Source organism: Simochromis diagramma, unplaced genomic scaffold, assembly GCF_900408965.1.
Source record: "Simochromis diagramma unplaced genomic scaffold, fSimDia1.1 OVJJ01000304.1, whole genome shotgun sequence".
In the NCBI taxonomy this organism is placed as follows: Eukaryota; Metazoa; Chordata; class Actinopteri; order Cichliformes; family Cichlidae; genus Simochromis; species Simochromis diagramma.
In genome coordinates, this window is record NW_024387030.1 from 16,527,635 (window position 1) to 16,548,338 (window position 20,704).

The 20,704-nt window shown below is 41.7% G+C and overlaps 1 protein-coding gene across 4 annotated transcripts; it reads right to left on the bottom strand.

Moving 5' to 3' along the window:
- Positions 1-15: 15 nt before the first annotated feature.
- On the bottom strand, positions 16-19,783 carry rab3gap2 (RAB3 GTPase activating protein subunit 2 (non-catalytic)). Of its 4 annotated transcripts, none has more exons than XM_040042011.1 (35): positions 19,415-19,783; positions 17,157-17,245; positions 16,343-16,460; positions 14,917-14,998; positions 14,408-14,455; positions 14,250-14,325; positions 13,865-13,966; positions 13,590-13,689; positions 12,177-12,275; positions 11,670-11,818; positions 11,488-11,567; positions 10,736-10,828; positions 10,490-10,629; positions 9,396-9,591; positions 9,153-9,296; positions 7,906-7,988; positions 7,748-7,812; positions 7,226-7,316; positions 6,992-7,113; positions 6,679-6,889; positions 6,493-6,590; positions 5,948-6,056; positions 5,531-5,691; positions 5,262-5,436; positions 4,752-4,928; positions 4,143-4,249; positions 3,689-3,755; positions 3,512-3,582; positions 3,378-3,413; positions 3,169-3,258; positions 2,425-2,640; positions 2,037-2,126; positions 1,735-1,941; positions 1,400-1,564; positions 16-567 (listed from the first exon to the last, which is right to left on the bottom strand). In XM_040042011.1, the coding sequence occupies exons 1-35, from the start codon at positions 19,521-19,523 to the stop codon at positions 415-417; spliced, it is 4,119 nt and encodes a 1,372-aa protein (XP_039897945.1). In that variant the 5' UTR covers positions 19,524-19,783; the 3' UTR covers positions 16-414. The 4 variants fall into 4 exon arrangements, with proteins under 4 accessions (XP_039897945.1, XP_039897946.1, XP_039897944.1 ...); XM_040042012.1 differs by having other exon boundaries at positions 3,184-3,258; positions 17,157-17,248; positions 19,415-19,782; XM_040042010.1 differs by having other exon boundaries at positions 17,157-17,248; positions 19,415-19,782.
- Positions 19,784-20,704: the final 921 nt, after the last annotated feature.

Genomic DNA, 20,704 nt, shown 5'->3' on the forward strand with positions numbered 1-20,704 from the left:
CAGACTACTGTTCTCTAAGCTTTAAGAAGCATCTTTATTCTGCATGGGAGCAGCTGGTGTACAGGCACAGCTATTAAAGTTCAGTCTGCATATATAAATAAAAAAATCAGGTCCATTTTTCTTGCTAATACATTTCTGATCTGTGAAGAAGAGGAGTCGTCGTCTGACACGGCACACAGGGTGTCTGACTTTAACGTGAGTACTAACACAAATATTTAATCTCATTTGTTGTCACATGCAGGGAAATAAGATGGATTAAAAAAAAACAATTAAAAGCCTCTGAATCCATCGTGTTTAACACCACCTATGATTACTGAGCAGAACAACAAAACCTCCAAACGGGGGTGAGAAAGTTCTTTATCCTCTTCCTCTCTGACAGTCTCTCACATTCCAACTATCTGCAGCATCCTCCCCTCAGTCCTCCGTGGTGAGGACCTCTACGGCCTCCAGCAGGTGGAGGGCCAGACTGTACTGAGCGTGGTTCTCCGGCAGTATCTCGATCAGACGACCGACCAGCCGGCTGGTCTGGGGCAGCGGGATCAGGGGACACCGCAGCTCACGTGGGTCCTGCAAAATAAACCACACTTCCAGTTAAAAATGACCAGATGATTTATTTAAACTACATTACAGGTCCTGGCTGAGGGGCAGCACTTGCAGCAACCAGTTCCCCCCCCCCCTTCTAATTTATTACAGTCTCACCCATGATTTCAGTCAGTTTTTATATCTGTAAGTAATAATAAATCAGCCCATTCTCACTCCCAGGATTTTAATTTGTGCTGCTTTTATCTAATTCTAAATTCAGACAAAACTGACATCATTGCACCAGTTTCAGAAAGAGCAGCTCACAGGGCACGGTCTGCTCATTGGATGTCTCCAATCTTCTAGCGTCATTGTGAACTGACTCACTCTCAAACCACCAGTTCTTGCTCCCTAAACCAAACCAGCAGGAACTGGATATAACTGAACTGAAGTGTAACGTTTTTGAGATTTAAATTCTATTAAAAAGTTTTTTAATACGCCTTAAATTTAACCTATTGTGATTTTAATGGCTAATTATTCATATTGGACACTCATGACTGTACCAACTTGAGCAAAAGTTAAACAATTTCATGATATAACAGAGAATCTGTCACTGTGAACAGAACTCAGCAATAACTACATTTTAAAGAAACAAGAAGGAGAAACTGCGGTGCCAGATTCAGTTGAGCAATAGAAAAAATAAACAACACATTGGCTCTTTGGGGACACCAAAGGTTCCTATTTGTTTCTGAAAACACATAAATGTAGAGTTCAAAGACTCTTACCCTGTATGTACACTCAACTATGCACTTTAGTTCTCCAAGCACTACTTGCAAATAACCCTTTAGGAAAAGAGCAGGCTGTAGTGTTGGGATCTCACCATCGCCTTCAGCCACGTGCAGAGGGTGGGGGGCAGGCGGGCCAGCAGCTCCATGGCAGCCTGCGTCTGGTTCTGGCTGTGGAGAAGCGAGTAGCTCAGCCTCTGACCTGTCAGCACCAACAACTGGGAGCCCAAAACATCCTTATCTTCCACCTCCAACATCACCTGAGGACGGGGAGATTAATTGCTTTAAGATTTAAGTTTTTGTGATCTACGGTTTGTGGCTACAAATCTCTTCAGATAACCACACCTAACCAATACCTAAACCAAGTAGTCTTAGTGCCTAAAGTGAGTTTAAGCAAGTTTTCGTGATCTACAAGGAAACAGTTTCCAACCTCTTCTGCCCGAAGATCCAGTCCTTGGCTGTAGAGCTCGCAGACGAGATGCCGCCGCAGGATGTCTGGGTTGACCTGCAGCAGAGAGCCGAGCTCTAAACACAGCGAGGGCCACCACTCGGCTTTGGGTCCGCTTGAAGGAAGTGGAGCGGAGCTAGAGGGATCATCTATAGCCTGAACCCAACCGGTCAGCACCCGCAGGAGGAACTGAAACAGAGGACAAAGTGGAACAGCAGGAGATCAAGCGATGGGTGTGGAACATCATTGTCCGATTACTGTCTGCATTTTGTTCCACCTCTTACCTCCTGTCGCACAGAGACCAAACCTGGGTCCATGTCTCCGCTGGGCATCAGCTGGATGGTCGTCAGGTCTCTGAAGAAAGCATTCTTACCCTGCAAACACACATGTGACACAAATAGATAAAGATTAGAAATGTCGGCTGGTTTCATTTGTGATCTGTATCTGCCAGCACCGGAGTACCATCAACTGCATTTTTCCTAATGGCAATTTAAGACTGGCTACAAAACATGAATCGACCCTTACAGCCTGGATTTGGATTTACAGCAAGGTTATTTGTTTATATAACTCTGGTTTACATTGTATTAATGCTTAAACGTTTGCATCATTAAGGATGAGGCCGTTGGAACCACGTTTTTGTTCTAAACTTTGGCAGAGTGTCGATCTCCTCACCTTGCTATCAAAAAGGCTGAATGGTTTGACCTTGACACTGAAGGTCATAGCAGCATGTAGCAGGGATGCTAACAGGCAGTGGTGCTGGACCAGCGGGTAGTGAACACCTCTTTGCTCCAGGGCAAGTTCAGCAATGGAAGCTGGGCCCTCGGCTCCAGACCACGCCTCCTCGATGGACAACTCTGGGGCAGAAACCTCCTCCACCGCCGAGTCCGCCTGCACGGAAAAGGAAAATACGGCTAATGAGAGGATTCATTTTCCAATTTATGTTAAACACTATTATACATATTCATTAAGAAAAAAGAGATCTTGTAGAAAAACCAATGATATGATTTTATTTTATTCCTAATGCTTACTTTTCAAGCCATTTATTTGATATTTTCAGCAAGAGTGTTCTTCACTACTGCAAGAGTACAGCAGTCATGCAGCTTTTATGTGAATGGCAAGAACAGGAAGAAGTCCTTTTCACACATGCACAGAATAAATCAGGTCTCTGGTGCAGTGTGGGCAGTGAGGGTGGTATTAGTAGCTCTTTTGATCAGGCAGCAGGTGGGAAAAAAACTAACAACTAGAAATGCTTTCCCATTATATTAGACTAAAATCCCACTTCTATAAGCCTAAACAACTTCCTACTGTTGTCGTTCAGTGTTTCACTGCCATGCTAACCACTCTCCATGCTATCACTCTGCTGTCTCCTTTACTTACATAAAACTTCATAAAAGAAAAAAGGCACTGATTCCTAACCAACACTCCAGTCACCTCCATGAGGATATTCAGCAGCTGGACGCAGCAGCCCAGGAAGGACGTCATCGCTTTGTCTCCCATCCCGACATCCTGCACAAAAATTCACAGATCTTTAGTACATGCTTTAAATCTGAATGTTTGTATGGACTAATATATTTACAGGAAAATAAACATTTTGAATAGAATTGGTGCTGAAATGTAACTCTTACCCGTCGACACAAGCGATCTTTGGGTGCTTTCCCCACCTGTTTCAAAATAAATCAATAAAATAAGAGATTTAATTCTGTACAAAGTCCCGACACAGTGACAGAGCTCAGCTCGACTCGTTATGACCAGAACTTACTTTCTCCATGAGAAAGGTTGCTGCTGAGAGACGCTTGGCAATGAATGTGCTCCACATCATTGTACAAACACCTGTGAGGAGTTAAGACATGCTGACTACCGGGGAGGTACTGTCTTCTAAAGCATGCGTTGTATTATTGGATCAATAAAACAGACCGAAAGCCAGTGTGGTACTCACCTTGCTGAATATGAGGACTGGAGACCATCTTCAAATGTTCCACAGACCAGCAGAGATATCGACCCTCCTATGAAGAGAAGCAGGTGTGAGATCAGACTGCAGAACTCTTCAGGTCTTTATGAAAATCTGAAAGTTTCTACTATTAAATACAGTATGTGTTAGTTTGCGCACAGATAGAAGATTTACAATGTACCCATAAAAAAGTCAAAAACCTCAAGTAAATTTAGCTAATCTTCCCTTCAAGTCTGTCTGCTGCTGCTACATTTTCACCAGTGTTGGCTGTGAGTGATCTAAGCATAGCAGCAGGTTTTGAAATGGTGTAGAAGAGCACAAGGAGACGACCTTGGAAGAAACGTATGCTAATGCTAAATCTGGGAAAGCTTTTTCCTTCTTATGGGTGGAGACGTGTGACTTTTTGATAACGCGTTGTGTGCGTGCTTGTGTATTTGCACACCTCTGGGTCTTTGTTCCACTGCACCACATACTCCCAGCAGCAGTGGGCGAAGAGAAAATCAGGTGAGAGAGAGTGTGGGAACCGCTGGCATACCGCTAACAGCAACTCTGAAAAACACGGAAGAAAACAGAGGCTGATTTGGATTCAGGCTCCATGAAACAATGTGTACTGCAGAACAGGAAATATGACTAATTTGCCTGTCTTCAGCTTACTGTGATTATTTGATCATTCTGAATAAATACCATACAATGCTATTGTCTTCTGTTAGCCAAAGAGAACTGTCACACATAATTGGTTTGACTGTGGTCTATAGGTTGGATGCTTTTAGGTGACCAGACTAGCATTGAGAACAAGCTTACGTTTAATAAGAAAGTTCATAGAGTCATCTGCATAAAAACATATATTACTGATACAGAGGTCCAAAAATAGGCTAAGTAATCGATTTCCATTATTTTACTTTTTGTCTTTTTAAATTTGATTTTTTTTAAATCACCACAAACAACAACACAGCTGAAGCCACATTATTCTAGGATTTTCAAGTTAAACTATATCTCAAAATTGCCCAGAAAGACTAACATACCGAACGTGTGTTAATGTCTCAGTCCTCACCTGCTGTCCTGTCTGTGTCCTCTTGGCTTTTCTCCTTCTCATGTCTTTCTTCTTCGTCTCTCTGCTCCACATTGTCATCTGCTTCTTTATTTCCCCTTTTCTGGAGGATTTCCTTGAGCCGCTCTGGGGAAATGTCTTGTCTAAACACCCACTTAGAGACACTGTCGGCAATACCGCCTGAAACAGACAAAAGCAAACGGTGAATGTATTTGAAATTACTAACTAGGCTTTGGCCAGGCAGTGTATTTGAATGGGTTGTGGCAGTTGTTCCAGATTCCCACACTCCAAAGAAGAATGCAGCCATCAGGGGAAAACTATGGTCAATATCATCAAAACACTGAATTCATGGAGAGAAGTAAAAAAAAAAAAACAAGGAGTAACTGAGGAGAGAACAGCGATACAGTGCATTTGAATACATTTATGAAGTGAGGAAAAACCAAGAAAAGAAACATGACAAGTAAAAAATGAACTCATACAGCTTGAAGTCTCCCTGAACTTATTTTTCTCTACCTGTGCCTCCCTCCAACAATGTTTTAATAGAGCACTGAACTGTAGCGCCCCCCGTTGCTCCTGGTGGAGGAGGCACCAACAGCAGAGTCTGCAGCACCAGCACGTCTTCCAGCTGGCGAACACACACCACCCACTGCTCCAACTCCAGTGACACTGCCTCCCACTCTGACTGAAACTGACACACACACATTAGTGTTGGTTGATTTTAAAGGGGGTTATGTTCCTATTTTTTGCTTAAGACAGTCCTCAAATGCATGACGCTTCTCTACCTTGCTATCAGCTCGGCTTGTGATGCTAGCTTTAGCAGCACGGTGAGCAACCAGTGCAGCCAGCAGGGCAGCGGCAGCGTTGTGGGACTGAACACATGTAGTGCGGACTTGCTGCCACCAGGGGGAGATTGACTGTGTGTCCCATGACTCCTCGACTGCACCTAAACGGAGGGAGAGAAAAAGAAGAGGCCACTCTTATTCTACTTATTCTTCTTTTCCAGTCTGACGGTTACTTCTTGAGGTTCACATTTCTTTCGATTTCTTGTTGTCCAACTGAAGAAAACCACCAGAGCACCAACCAACATCAGCACATCTAACATCAGAAACATCAGATGAATTAGCCCTTCAACCATTAACATATAGAGTTGTATTATTTAGCCTCGCGAACTACACAGACACGACAAGCCTTACAGGTACCTTTCATATCGCTGAGGGCGACAAGTAGTCTGTGGAGGTTTCGAACATTTTCCTCTGGTTTCTGTAGCAACTCCTTCTCCCGATGCAACCACACACTCAACAGCAAAGACTGACAGAAACAGGAAGTATGAACTGAATTAATTACTGGTATTTGTTCAAAGACCTTTTTGGAGTATATTATACACCCTAATTTCATGTGAGAACATATCAGGCTCCAGACACGCTGGGTAGACTTACGCAGGCAGATAATGAAGTCTGTGTTCTTTCACTCATTAACAGTAAATACTGAATACTGACATCACAATATAAAGTGACCATTACTGAATAAATTACACACCAGTGGGTTGTGGTTCATCTCTGGCAAAGATTTAAAAAGCCTCATATCAGTATTATGTATGTATCATACAGTCAAAAATTAAAAAGCTATGCAATTCTACATAAAATTGTATGCACTATATAACATTTGTAAGATTTCTCTCAACAGCAGCTACACATCCTGTCACATCCTGATCCCAGCTTTCACCCATTCTTTCCCCCCAGCTTACCAGAAGCTGCTGTGGGCTGATGCCGGCCTGCTGTAGCGTGTAACAGACTTTATGGAGTGGACTTTTTCCACACAGACAACTCCAGAACAAGAAGTTTCCTGCAAATGACAAACAGGAAAAGTACTCAGTCTGAGTTTTGATTGAGTGTAACAGCATTAATGTGCTCACTTATGTTGCCTGCCTTACCCAACTGGTTCCATTCAGTTTCAGACCTACGGATCACCTTAACCTCCTCATCCTCTGTGCACTCCAACTGGGAGAGAAAAGCCTGAGCAGGCAGGGGGGAGTCAGGCGAATCCTGGGCAAACGAAACACTGGGTCTTGGTGTGAACTGGGCATAGCGCTGCAAGGTCGGTGCAACACGGGACAATTCCTCCTCTATGCCTTCAAGGGAGTCCTGCAAGGATGGAAGAAAGAAATACTGGAATAGCACCGAGGCTTTAGCTCACCACCTCTAAAGAAGCTCTTAATTTCTTTAAATCTGTGTGTGTGTTCTCACATTTTCAGCGGTTTCCTCGACATCTGCGGCAGAATGCAGTTGCTGGATGTCTGTGTAGAGCTGCAGTAGTTTGAGCTGTGATGAGCAGAGCTGAAGTAACTCAGCATCCACTTCCTCAGGCTCTGAAGTGCAGAAACAAAAGGAGAAACAAGCTCAGGGTAATTATGAGATACAAGTTCCTGACACTTTTTTCTTTCATATTACATTTCTTTCATCAGTAAACGTATACTTTACCTTGCCGTTTCAAAGTGTCATCTAAGGCACGTGTGATGTTAACAAGACAAGAGACAGGAGTGTTTTTATTTGACAGAAGAGACTCCAGTGCCTGAAAGAAAACGGAGACACTGAAATTACAACATCATATTCAACTGACAAGAAGAGTTTTAAGTGAATAATGGCAGCAGTGGTGTTCAGTTCGGTTGCAACCACAATTTAAAATCACCTGGAAAATAAAGGATATTTACATATAGGGTCAGTGTGCCCAAGGAGACTTGAACAGGGGCCCAGGATTGAGCTGCTGGACCAATCAGGGCTGTTCAAGTATTTGAAAAGATAAATTACTTGGGTTTCTGTCCCATGTGAAAGAAAAAGTAAAAGTTGCTTCATCATTCTTAGACTTAACGGACTTTTAATTTTAATCTCTTTTTCCATTTATATTTAGTTTTCAGTTGCAGGTTGGTTAGATTTAGGAGAAGTCTGTAATTAGAGTAAAACAGGGCCATTTAAAACAATAACCACATCAGATTTTGGTCGTACCTGCTTCTTAACTGCAGGGTGTTTGATATCTAGTACGATGCTTCTGGCTTCACTCTCCAATATATCTAAAAGAACACAGAGTCATTAATAATATAATACTGTATAACACATGAAATATATTTGAACATGAAACCTGACGTCTCTCGTCATGCACTTACCAAGCTCAATGTCTCGGCTCCTTAGTAGGGTAGTGAGTTTCTTTACCAGGTGCATATCTTTGGCTCGCTCGCTCTTCTTATCACTGAAGTGAAAAAGACAGAAAGATGGAGTTAGAGGGGACTTTTGCTGCCGTCGTGCAGTAGGTTTTTTGTTTGTGCCTTTTGGAGATTTTTTAAGGCAATTATCTGACAATAATAATAATAATAATAATAACTTTATAAACCTCCACAGAGCATGCCTGCCTAATATCTTGAGGGAGGTTGTTCCACAGAAACGGGGCAGGGAAAGAAAAGGCACGCTCTCCAATTGTCTTTTTTCTGGCTCTAGGAACCTTTAGAAGGCCAGAGTCCTGAGATCGTAGCGCACAGGATGGAACATAAAGGTGTAAAAGGTCAGAGAGGTATGAAGGTGCCGTTTAAAGCCTTGTAGGTGAGCAGCAGGACCTTAAAATCTGCTCGAACCTGACAAGGTAGCCAATGAAGAGATCTTAGTACAGGGGTGATGTGCTCAAATTTCCCAGATCTTGTTAAAATGCGAGCAGCTGCATTTTGCAGCTGTAGACCTCTAAAACTTTTCTTTGGTAGCCCAGAAAGAAGAGCATTACAATAATCAATACGTGAAGACACAAATGCACGGACAAGAACGTCTGCAGTGTTTCTTAACAAAACTTGTCTGATTCTGCTATGTTCCTCAAATGATAAAGGCGGTCTTTGTTATCTCTTTTACACGCGACTCGAAGGAGAGCACCATGTCGGACCACACGCCCATATTTCTCACCGTTTGGTTATGTGTACCAATAACCTGTCAAAGGAGTTTTTGCTGTGAGTAAAATTCACAGATTTTACCTGGATGTTACTTAACAATAATTAGCACGTATCCAAAGCCAGTCATTTACATAGCAAACATAGCCACACAACATATTCTGGGGTACCAAAACAAAACCAGCGCTCAGTTCAGAAAGTCCGTCTTTACAGCTGAAGCGTAAAGAATGATCATTCAACCTGTGGGAATCCTATGACAAGAACGGATTTTTTTTAACCTCACAGAACCAGGAAGTTGCAGCTCTTCAGATCCAACCTAATGTCAAATATTCATGACTCTTTGTGTCACATTTAAGAGTTTTTAAAGGTGGGGAAAATCTGACCTAAGAAAGTGGGCAAGACTCTGCAAAATTGATTTTTTCACTGCACCTGCATTCATTTTAAACACCTACATGACAGCCTGTCCTTTTAGTCTGCGTACAAACCTGAGAGCCAGGTGGAAGGGAATGTTCACGGTCCTCAGAACTCCTGTGATTGGATCAAGCAGACACACCTGCTGTGTGTGGAGCTGCCAACCCTGACTGGTCACACTGTTCACCCCCATCAGACGGTAACCAGCATACAGCAACCTGCAACACCGTACAAGCATATATTTTGTTATATTCCAACTTCAGGATCAAATGAGATTCTTCTTCAGTAAGAAAATGTGGGAGCTTCACGGTGTGTACCTGCAATGTTTGCCTACAGTGAAAGCTCCGACCCGAGGCCCCTGTTGCATTGCCCAAACCTCCAGGATCCCCCTACGAGGGGCGTAGATGACGAGGAACAGAGCGTGGCGTCTGGGGAGGGACGCCGAGGGGGATAAATCCCGCTCGCTACGCTCCTCTGGAACCTGCAGCCAACCCAACTGGGCATCTCTGTAACCTGGAGATAAATGTATGATTGGGACATTGTTAGGATTTTATTAATAATGACACAGGCCGAAGAAGGAATCATAGTAAAAATAAACATTACAGTGTTTAGGGCAACTCCTGCTACATTGGGAAGCTCTTTAATTAATTATTTTTAAAGTGGCCCCAGCTAGAAAAGCAGCATAAGATTAAAAATAAATCTATGAAAACAAAAAGGAAACACCTTCATCTGATCACCTGTACAAAGATTAGATTATCAGATTTTAAATTGGGCTGTGACATTTTTAATGTATAAAATACCTGATCTACAGACCTATTTTAATATCATACTGAAATTATAAATGCAATGAGATAGAGCTGCATTTCTAGCCCATCTAATGATGCTCAATTTCTCTGGCAACATTCAGATAGTAGGTTAAGAATTAGGTGTTGACAACATGAATGCATCGATCCATCCTGCCTTTTATCAAAGGTTCAGGCTGCTGGGGCTGGTGTATTGCTGTAGGGATGGTTTTTTGGCATAATTTGGGCTCCTTAGTACCAACTGGTCATCAACTGATTATTGTTGATGACCGTGTCCATTACATCCTTTATGACCACAGTGTACCCATCTTCTAATGGCTGCTGCAGCAGGAAGTGTCAAAGCTCAAATCATCATTTTAAACTGATTGCTTGAGCATGACAGTGAGTTCACTGTACTCAAATAGCCTCCACAGTGACCACATCTCAGTCCAAAAGAGCAACTTGGGCATGTGGTGGAACAAGAGGTTTGCATCATGGGTGCACAGGCCACACATCTGCAGTAAATGTGCGACACTATCCTGCGATTATGGAACAAATTTATGTATGTGTTTCTATTACATATGTGTGTCACTCACAACTAGTTGTTCTTCCACGTGTTTACACCTCACCTTTCCACATGCGAATGGCGATGCCCCTGGCCAAGTCCAGCAGTGTGACTCGGCCAAAGTCATCAGTCACTCCAGCCAGCGTGTTGCACGGGGACAGACATATCGACTCGCCATGCCGCCGAGAGTCTGGGAGACCAAATCTGCAAAGGAGAGCAGCAAGTGTGGTGAGGTCAGATTAGGTTTTCAGTCTCAACAGCACACAGTCGACGACGACTGGATTTGTGTTTTAGATGTCCCAGTTCGTACCTGATACTTAAAGGGGTGGCAGGCTCCACCTTGGGCTTCTGTTTCTGGGGAGCCTCCTCTTCGTTCTTGTTTTTGTTCCATCCCAACCACCCGCTGACAGGGAAATGACAAGTGACGACAGAAAAAACAGAAAGAGGAAAAAGAAAAAGTGAGTGAGAAACAGTAAGGAGGAAACTTCAAACACAGATCTTCCGTCTCCAGATGCTTTCCAGCACACTGACCCCTGACTTTGGCTTGGAAACAACTTCTCCACTGGATGAGGCATTTGTCTTTGCCGCCTGTGTGCTTATGCCCTGTGCTTTGATACAAGCCTCCAAAAACTATCCATTTGTCGGATCATTTTATTGGAGCCCAAAGACTCTGGACCGTTTTTGACTTAGTTGTGTCTAAGTATTTGTTTGCTTTTGGAACTTGAAGATAATTTGGTGCCCAAAACAGTGAATGACCACAGACTTTAAAAACAGATTTATTGAAACCACTTTGAAAGCCAGAGAAAAATTACAAGATTAATGAACTTGGATTTAAAGTTAATGAGCACAATGAAGAGTTTAAATTATATTTATGTCACAGCTTAAACATATAGCTGCATAGCAAATGTATAGCAGTGGAAATCATCACTGTATGATCTAGGAAAATAAAAATGTAAAAAAAAAAAATTAAAATAGGACAGAGAACCTAAGCCTGGGGAACACCATGTGATTGGGCTTCACACACACACACACACACACACACACACACACACACACACACACCTGGCAGCACTGAAGAGGGCTGAGGTGAGTTTACTGGCCACTGCCATAGCCACGTGGGACAGCAGAGGCTGAGAACTCCCCTATAAACAGTTAGGGACACAAGAAAAAGGCGATTTTTTGTTAATTTTTGAACTGCAGGCGATTATAGTCATGATACATACCCATTTTGAAAATATAATTACCTCTATAGCATAGTAAAAGCCCGTGTATGGCCCAGATCCTACAGTGACATACTGGCTCATGGCGGGGGGGCTGCCTTTGACTGAGGCGTTGAATCCTCCCAGGATAGATGCGTTCTTCATTTGATCAAAGACACACAGTGTCATGATGCCTAAAAGCAGAAGAGTTACTTACTGTCATCTGGATCAATCATAAAGATAAATCTTTAGACTCTCCATCTGAATTTATCACTTTAAGAGTAAATGTCTCAGTTGAAATATGTAAAGGTGAATAATATATCCGTCAGATGGATAGAGTCTTTTTTGACTAACACTGGTTAGTGTTATCTCTCCAGTTCTATTTGCTCTATTAAAATGAATGAAGGGCTAATTCATCTGATGTTGTAAATGTGAATGACACAGTCGCATCTGCAGATCCAAAACATTATGTTGTTTAATATCATAATATCCATTATTATGCAGCCAACCACCAGCATGAATTATCAGTGGAAAGCTCTCAAACACTCTTACCCACGCTGCTGTGGTCCACAATGGTGTCCATTTCCTGCAGACCCCACTTCTTATAGGCCAGAGGAGGAGGCTGGATCACATCATTACCTGCTGCTGCAGCTGATCACAAGGAGGCTAAGTTAGTAAGAAGCAACAACTTTAATAAAACAGTATTTTTTTTTAATTATCTATTAGTCAACTTTAACTCTACTAAGGTCTAAACAGGGTTTGTCTTGGGTCACACAGAGTATTCAGGGTTATTATAGGAACAGACAACAAACACACAGAGCACTAGATCAAATGCTGCTGAAGCTTGGCTCCCCAGATAGCAAACACATCTGGACCTGACCTGGGGCCACTTTTGGTTCTAGCAAATGTAGGCCCAGGCTTCACTGAAACGTCACCTGATATTTGGCCCATGAGAGGCAGACCTGTGGGTGTGTTTAAGCAGCCAAACAGACACTAAATCAAGGCCAAAAACGGCCCAAAGAAAACTGCAGATGTGGGCCACGTTTGGGCCAAACACTCATTGTTATCTGGGTACTACGCTCCAAACTGTTTATACTTCAGGTGATTGTGTTTGTGGGGTGTGTGGGGTTTGTGGGGTTGGGGTTCTGTATAAGTAGGTTGGTTTCACCTTAGTACCTGAATGCTTTGTGGCAAACACTTTCCAGCCAGCAAGCAAGTGAAAAACATCTTCTGTTAACACACTGCAAACAGTACTGAGAGATTATGCATGTTTTTTGTTTTTTCCAGCTCAGTTTTGGCTTTTGAGGGGTTAACTACAATTGTAAGCACGCTAATCCACATACAGTCAGGCTGACAAGTCTGTTGCCTCCCTGTTCAGGAAGGGAGAAAGTTTTCCTCATATGTGTTGCAACTTCTCATCAAAGTGTCTGACTTACTTAGGAGAGCCACTTTATATATTATATATTTGATACTGACTATATTAACAGTGGCCATATACATTTGGGGACTCACTGTGGCATGTAATTTTTTTATTTTTAAATCTATTTGCAAGTACGTTCAGTTTACTTGCTGAGCAATTTTGAAAGTTCAGGCACTGCTAACCAGCTAGCTCTGGTCCATCCTTTGATATCATTTTGTGGATCCCTCATCCTGTGATTGCCAATCTTTCTTCATCTCTGGTGGATCACTAACCAGAACCTGGAGAACCACCTTGTAGAAAGTGCAGAGCAGAAAAAGGACTACCAGCTGCAGTCCAAGATGATAAAGTTGGAAGATATCTGACTTTAGATGAGAGTATCTCCAAAGGGGCAGCTGAATATAATGTTCAGGGGGGCATGCTATATACCCTATTATAAATGCAAATAGATGTGGCCACTTTTTTGTGCACACACACTGCTGCCACAAACACAAACTAAATGTCTGACTGAACTTTCTTCCTACAAAGACATAGAGAAGCAGCCGTACCTCTTGCCGCCTGATTCCTGCAGGCCCGCAGAGACTGAAAGAGGCTGAATCCATCTATGGTGACCATTGCAGCAGAGTAGAGGATGCTCAGCTCCTCGTGCTGCAGACGGAAAAAAAAAAATCAACAATCAACATTAGCTCACAGATCAGGATTATAATCTTCATGCTCAATGATAATCACACAATTGAAACAGACTGTCACTTTGATTTTGAATATGAATATAATCCTCACACACACCTCTCTGAATTTGAAGAGTGCTTCAGGTGTGTGTTACCTGCTCAGTTACTCCAGGGTGGCGAGGGATCTCGTAAGTGCGACACTTGAGCCTCAGTACCGGGTCCTCATGTAGCAGCTGGGCAAGGAGCAGAACGCCGCTCTGACGGGACACAATTGATAGTCAGGGCTGGGTGAAAACACATCAACATTTAAAAAATATATCAATGTCATTCTAGCAGAAAATTAAACCATGCATGATTTTTTAAATCAATACAGATTGATTCTGCTTTACCTAAAACGTTTTAGTAAAGTAGTGCCAATGTTTGCAACTTTGCACTCTGATTTGAGCAAAACTGCTCTGCATGAAGGGAGAGACAGTCACATCACACTTTCTTGTCTATAATTCAAAGAATTATTGAAGACGTTATAGATTAAAAAGGTACCTCAGTGTAGAAACGGACATAACCAGATGTAAAACCCACGACTACACATGTCCAGTCAGGCCGCCCAGTGGAGCTCCTGAAAAATGTATTGAGACATGAAGTGAAGATACACACACAAGCACTTCCCCTCATTTAGTTCACAGATAAATAAATCTCACCTCTTCTGACTTGCCAAGGGAATACAAATGGTGCTGCTCACACACTCTCTATGAGGAAACAGAAATCAGACTTAGTCATATTTTGTCACATATATTTGATGTATTTACATTCTAGCTAAGGTTTTTAATTATCATAATTTTTAATGTATTAATTGTGTTTTGCCTTCTGATAAACTGTCAACTTCTTATTTAATTTCTTCTTGTAAAACAGCAACGTAGCCGGTCTGAAAAATTAGGTCAAAAACTGCAGTTCCTCTAACGGCCACTTGAGACTTTCATGTTTCAACCCAGTACAAAAAACTGTTTTGGTTTCTATAGCTGAATTTCTACATTCATCAAAACTGTAGGGGTGTTATTTTAGTAAAGGTCCACTTTTTAAACTGAACTAAGGATAACTGATCTGTCTCACTTCCATCCTCCAATTCAATCACCTGGATAATTCGTCAACAGGAGCCATTATCAACCTTTTCCACAATGACTGTGTGTAAGTTAACATATTGTTTTCTCACCCTTCCTCAGTGCTAAGAGTTCCAGTCCAAGATACTCCCAGAGTCATCTCTTCTCTGCCGCTGTCATCTGTGCGCCATTTAGCTGTAAGAATAAAGAAAGATGAGGCATACTTTATTTACTCAAAAGTTGGGAAGCTCCTTAATTTCACTGACAAAAATAAAATACGACAAGCAAGAAGAAAAAAGGTACATAAAGCAATCAGAACCACAAACAAAGCAACTGGTTACTAAATCTAAAACCCTTAGTTCTGTCCAGGTAAACCTGGATTTGCATAAATTGGACACAAAGTAAGCAGCTACTGCTGTTGCTCAGAGGTGAAAGGTGGCACATAGCCTTTGTGACAAAGTTTGGGTTAAGCCATATATTGACCTTTATATTATTACATTGCATTCATATTATTGTTATTATATTCAGGATCAACTACATGCTTAGCCCTATTGTTGGGTTGGCTAAAGCAAACAATAGGGGTGTCTTCAAGGACAACCTTAGACTAACTCAACCTATTCTAGCGGTTCAAAGAGGGAACAGGTAAAGCCAGTCAATACTGTGGCAAGATCCCACAATGGAGTGGCCTAGACGTGGGTAATTATACTGCACAGCCTTCGTGAAGCAGCACACCAGGGAATGCTGGCCTTAAACCAAAAAACCCCCAAAAACAAACGGCAGGCTGAAATGCCAAATACAACTTGATCGTTGAGAAGGCCTTCCCCTTTTCAATCAGGGCCAGAAGAAATCAAAGTCAGTGTTGCAAATCACTAAAGTATGATGGCACCTTTTTTCAAACAAATGCCACTTGTGCTGATATAGCATGCTGGTAGAGGATGCTCCAGCACACTGGACAGTGTCAATAACACTAAGAGGGAGTTCAGCTGTGCTCAGGTTGAACCACTCAGGGGCTAAGCAAACAGAGCTAGCCTTTCTTGGTGAGGGGTGCAACAGCTCCCCCTGTGCCTGAGACAGAAGGTCTCTGTGTAATGGAAGAGTCTCTGCATAGTGACAGAGACCTGATGAGAAACTAACAAGCGTATCAGTGGTAATGGGTAGCGCATCCTGATAGTTGTTCTACCGACACCTCATTAGCAATTTGTTTCTACTTTGCTTCGGGAAACACTTCTACTTCCAAGGGTAAAAGTATTACTACACCACACCACGACTAGCTAGAGGAAATTATTGGTGCTGCTCATGAGCTGCTCCTGCTTGAATTTGTGGACACTTTAGTGCCCAATAGTCTATTTGTCAACAGGCTTCTGTGAAAAAGGTATTAAATAGAAGGGTCCTAGGCCCTCCTGACATGAGGGTTAGTGGTGTCGTATGAGAGCATCTGATGAGGACACGGGATGCTTTTCCATAGTGAGACACAAAACGAACAGTATGAAAGAAAACTCCAGAGTCACAGATCAGGGTGTGCGTGTCTGAGAATCTGACCTGAGAGAAAGGCCGCCTTCTGTTCACGGGCCACCACCAGCAGGTCAGCGCAGGGCGACAGGGACACGACACAGTCCTGCAGCCACGGTTCACCCTGCCCGCCAGCATCATCCGCGACCTGCAGAGCAAAGGAGATTTTTAGACCTATGCCACCTTTAGAAGTGCACATTGAGCGCTTATATTCTAATATTATATGACATTGTAACAATAAAATGAGTGTTTGTCCTATGTCACAGCCAATGACAATATTATCAGTAGTTGATTCAAATGTAAAATAGGTCCTACTTTTGAATTGCTAAAGGCTTTTTTAACTGACAATGTCTGACCACACCAACCCAACACAGAAGTCCAACACAAACCCCACACATGGACTAAAAGAAAACTAACGCTGATGTGGCTTCAGACAGGATTTTGCAGCATCCATGCAGCATAGATGCATTACAGGTAGCAGGCTGACTGGATCTTGCTTGCTAACATTACTGCTAGCAAAATCACATCTGAGTGAAAATGCTTATTAGCTTCGCTGTCAAAGACTACTAATTTTAGCCATCAGTAAATTGTGTAATGGCACAAAACATTAATGTCTGTAATAGCAAAAGTGGTGGTGGTTATCCAGCTAGCTGTAACTTCATTAACGATATTATTATATGTCATTATACGACATGCATGACACATAGCGCAGGACACTGCGCAGGTCTCATCACTGCACACAGACAACTTTAAGAAAAATGACAGAATGACACATTCTTTCCTTGTAAATAAATAGACATCAACTTAAAACACCAATAATGTCACATTCCACAATGAGACAAACCTTTTTATCAGAGGTGGATTCCTCCTCTTTATTATCACCACCTTCCCATGCCGACTCCCAGTCAGAGGTGTCCCAAGACAGCTCATTATCTTCTGAGTAAGAGGCAGGAAACAAATAAATAAATAAATAAAATAAATTTTAAAAATGGGTCAAGTTTGTGATGCTTGTACGGTGGCTAAAACAGAGTGTAGAGAAGAGATGAATGCAGTGACTAAGATAAACTCAAAAGACTCGAAATGTGTGTTGGTTTTTTGAAGCCACATGATGGAACTCCAAGTTATCAGCTAGCTAAGCTAGCAAGCTGCATTCATAGGTACCAGCTATTTAATAGCAAGTGCCAAACAAAGTATTCGAGTATGAGCTGGAGCGCAGATTTTTTTGACAGTCTGTTTGCACAATTAACTGCACAGCAAGCAAAATAATTTCTCAGGTAATTGGGCACCAAACGGACAAACATACTAAAGAGGTCCAGTCTAGGGAGTCCAATTAGCTGAGGTGAACCCTGGCAGACAGTTAGTAGCTACAGCCGCCTGAGTTAGCTTCTTTGACATGTCAAAAAAGCAAACTTTAAGCATTAATCAGAATCAGAATACTTTAATAATCCCTAAGAAATTTTTAACAAAATTTAAACATGTGAGTTATATAAATATTTATCCCTTGTATCAATGTTATGAAAGAGAAAATTAGCTATAAAAAAATCAAACCTGTTATATGCAGCAGGATGTTAACATGTTAAGTTCTGCTATACAGTTGAAAGAACTGTAAAGAAGGGGTGCGGAAGTCATATAACTACATAACTGTGGCAGCTAAAGTTGAGCAGTCAGAAGCTCTGTGCCAAAGGGAAATGAACTAATAATATAGCAACAGCGTAAAGCTCAGAAATCAGGAGGAAATCCTGCTGCTTTACGCCTTGGCACTTCAGTGTCCCCATGACGACAGTGCGTGTGTGTCTGCAGGCATCAGTATGAAATGACGCATGAATGCAACACATCCAAGCACCCTTTCTATCTGTCCTTTCTGCTGAGCATCCTGCAGTGACACCCTCAGGGACCTCATGTGCAATGACTCACACTTAAAAAGACCTGCAGATTTCTCCTCCTCCGACTGATGGATGCAAACAACAACCTAATACCAGCAATATTTGGTGGATTAGTGAACTTGGGATAGTTGACATATAACTGTTTGCTACCTGGCGTCTAGCTACAGATTTATTGTTTGGCCAAAATAAACACATTAATCACACCGAAGATTTAGAATGATGTGATCGGCCAAAAGAACATCTCAGATGAGGCCATCCGTGCTATGAGGAAGTCTTGATACTGAGCTTAATGACCATGCTGTAATCGGCCCATGGTTCTTTTCTCAAACGCTGAAATATTCTGTGTCAAAGTTATGTGTCTTGCAAATTGGTGCACAACATTTCAAATTCACTTAAACTTCACATGGTTGATAAAACACCTCCCCCAAAGTCATGACAGGAAACGAGATGTTCTATACTGTGACATACTCCTAACACTTTCACCACATCCATCTTCAGTATGGTCAGAAAGTCCTTCAGTTAAGGGACCCTCACACTTGACAATCGTGAGGTAGGCCCACCCCAAATCATGTCCTGTTTTTCCTTCTAGTAGTACTAAAATGTACTAACCAGACATAAAACTAACGACTGAGCCTATAAACATATCGGTAAAGTGCTTACTGAGGTCACAGATCAAATGAGCAATAGGCTCATTTTCTCATGGACATCTATACGATCAGACTTCTTTTAAAATAGAAGAGTCGCCCCCTGCTGACCATGTGGAAATAATGCAGGTTTAAGACGTTTCCTTTTCAAATTTGGAAGCTACATTCATCTTTCATATACACCCCATATGTTTGACATCAACAGGTTGTAATATAGTAGCATTTCTGTATTGACTTCCACATAGCGGAAAAACGAAATGATGCATATAACATTGCGTGCAAAACGAGTCCAGGCCTGAATACAACCATACAAGGATTCACCTGCAAACAGCTGCAAGCTGCTTTTGATTCTGGACTCACAAAAGGCACATTAAGGCGGTGAACATTTCATTTATTCCGTTGTAACATGATAAAACTAATCAACTAACCAAAACTAGTTATGCACACTTTATCCGCATTTTCAAACCACTTTACAGCACCGAGGTCACTTTTCTAATGCTGCGAGCTGCTATCTGAGCTACTGTCACTTCAGTTTGAAGCTGCAGAAGACCCCTATCCTCCTCCTGTATCGTTACCTGTTTGACTCTTCTCTTCGACTGGCTCGCTTTTCTCGTTCCGAAACAAGAAGTGCCGGACCGTTTTGAACTCTTGAAGCCGACAGAACTCAAATAAGCTGCAGGACATCCCTCTTCCGTCCCGTCCGGACCCAAGAAGACGAGAAACAGCCTGTTAGCTTTGCTGCTAACAGTCCAGTTATGGAAGAAATGCGCCCAGTATTACACTCCTGCTATCGCGACAACTTTATGACAGCGCTGTCACAAAGAAAGGATTTTCTAAATGTCCTATACTACCCCCTAGACAAGTACAAACCACTGCCCGCCGCTCTTATTTTTCCCTAAACTTCCCACCCTCAGTCCTGATGACACATCATTAGCATAATAACACTCCACTGCTTCCGGGTTAAAGTTCCGTCACCGATTTCAGGATAAAAACAAAATAACAAAAGCTCATTTAACAAATGAGAACTCAAATATCATCACTAAAAACTCTATAATCATTAAAAGCACAAAATATTACCACAAAAATACAATAATATCATTTTTTTAAAAAAATTTTGTATTTGTATTTTAAAAATACAAACTAAATTATTTACAGTACTGCTCAAAAGTCTTGAACCCCCATTTTGTTTCAGAATAGCACGTTATTATTATACTTGACCATTTTCTGAGAAAAAGTTTGTTGTTTATTTGTTTATTAAGCCACTTAACAGTGCCCTGTGAATCATTCAAGGCACCTAACTCAAGAGATGAACTCAAGAGATGAACCAGTGTTGTGTCTACACATAACAGAACTAATTTTATATCATATCTTTATCTCTATCATTTGCTACCAGGATCATGTCACAAAAACACAACATTTGTTCCTATTTCTTTAATCAAGTATACAAAATCTGACTAGAAAGCTTATCTAAGAGTTCAGGTTGCATTGAAGAATAAAGGCGGTCATCCAAGAGACTGACTTTCAAGCTCATTAGAATTGGCCTGGCTTTGCACAGAAATACAATGATTTACATTTTCAGTAAATCACTGTATTTCCCATTTTCCTAGCAAAATATGAAGAAATCAGGGGTAGCTCAAGAATTTTGCACAGCACTGAATATAGTGCTGTGAAAACGTAGTTCCTCCTTAATTGTTTCTTATTTTGTTGCATATTTGTCATATTTCACAGGATCAAACAAATGTTCATATAAGGCAAATGATAACCTATTATTAAATAATGATTTCATTTATTAAGGGAAATAAATTATTGAAACCAGTATGAAAAAGTCATTTAAAAACTGACTGTACTATAAAGAATTTTGCCAC

Coding starts and splice junctions, on each gene's coding strand:
- rab3gap2 (XM_040042010.1), bottom strand. CDS start 19,523: ATGTCCTGCAGCTTATTTGAGTTCTGTCGGCTTCAAGAGTTCAAAACG. Junction 16,461..17,156: donor AATCCACCTCTGATAAAAAG/GTTTGTCTCATT, acceptor TTTGCTCTGCAG/GTCGCGGATGATGCTGGCGG. Junction 9,297..9,395: donor ACTGTAGGCAAACATTGCAG/GTACACACCGTG, acceptor ACGGTGTTGCAG/GTTGCTGTATGCTGGTTACC.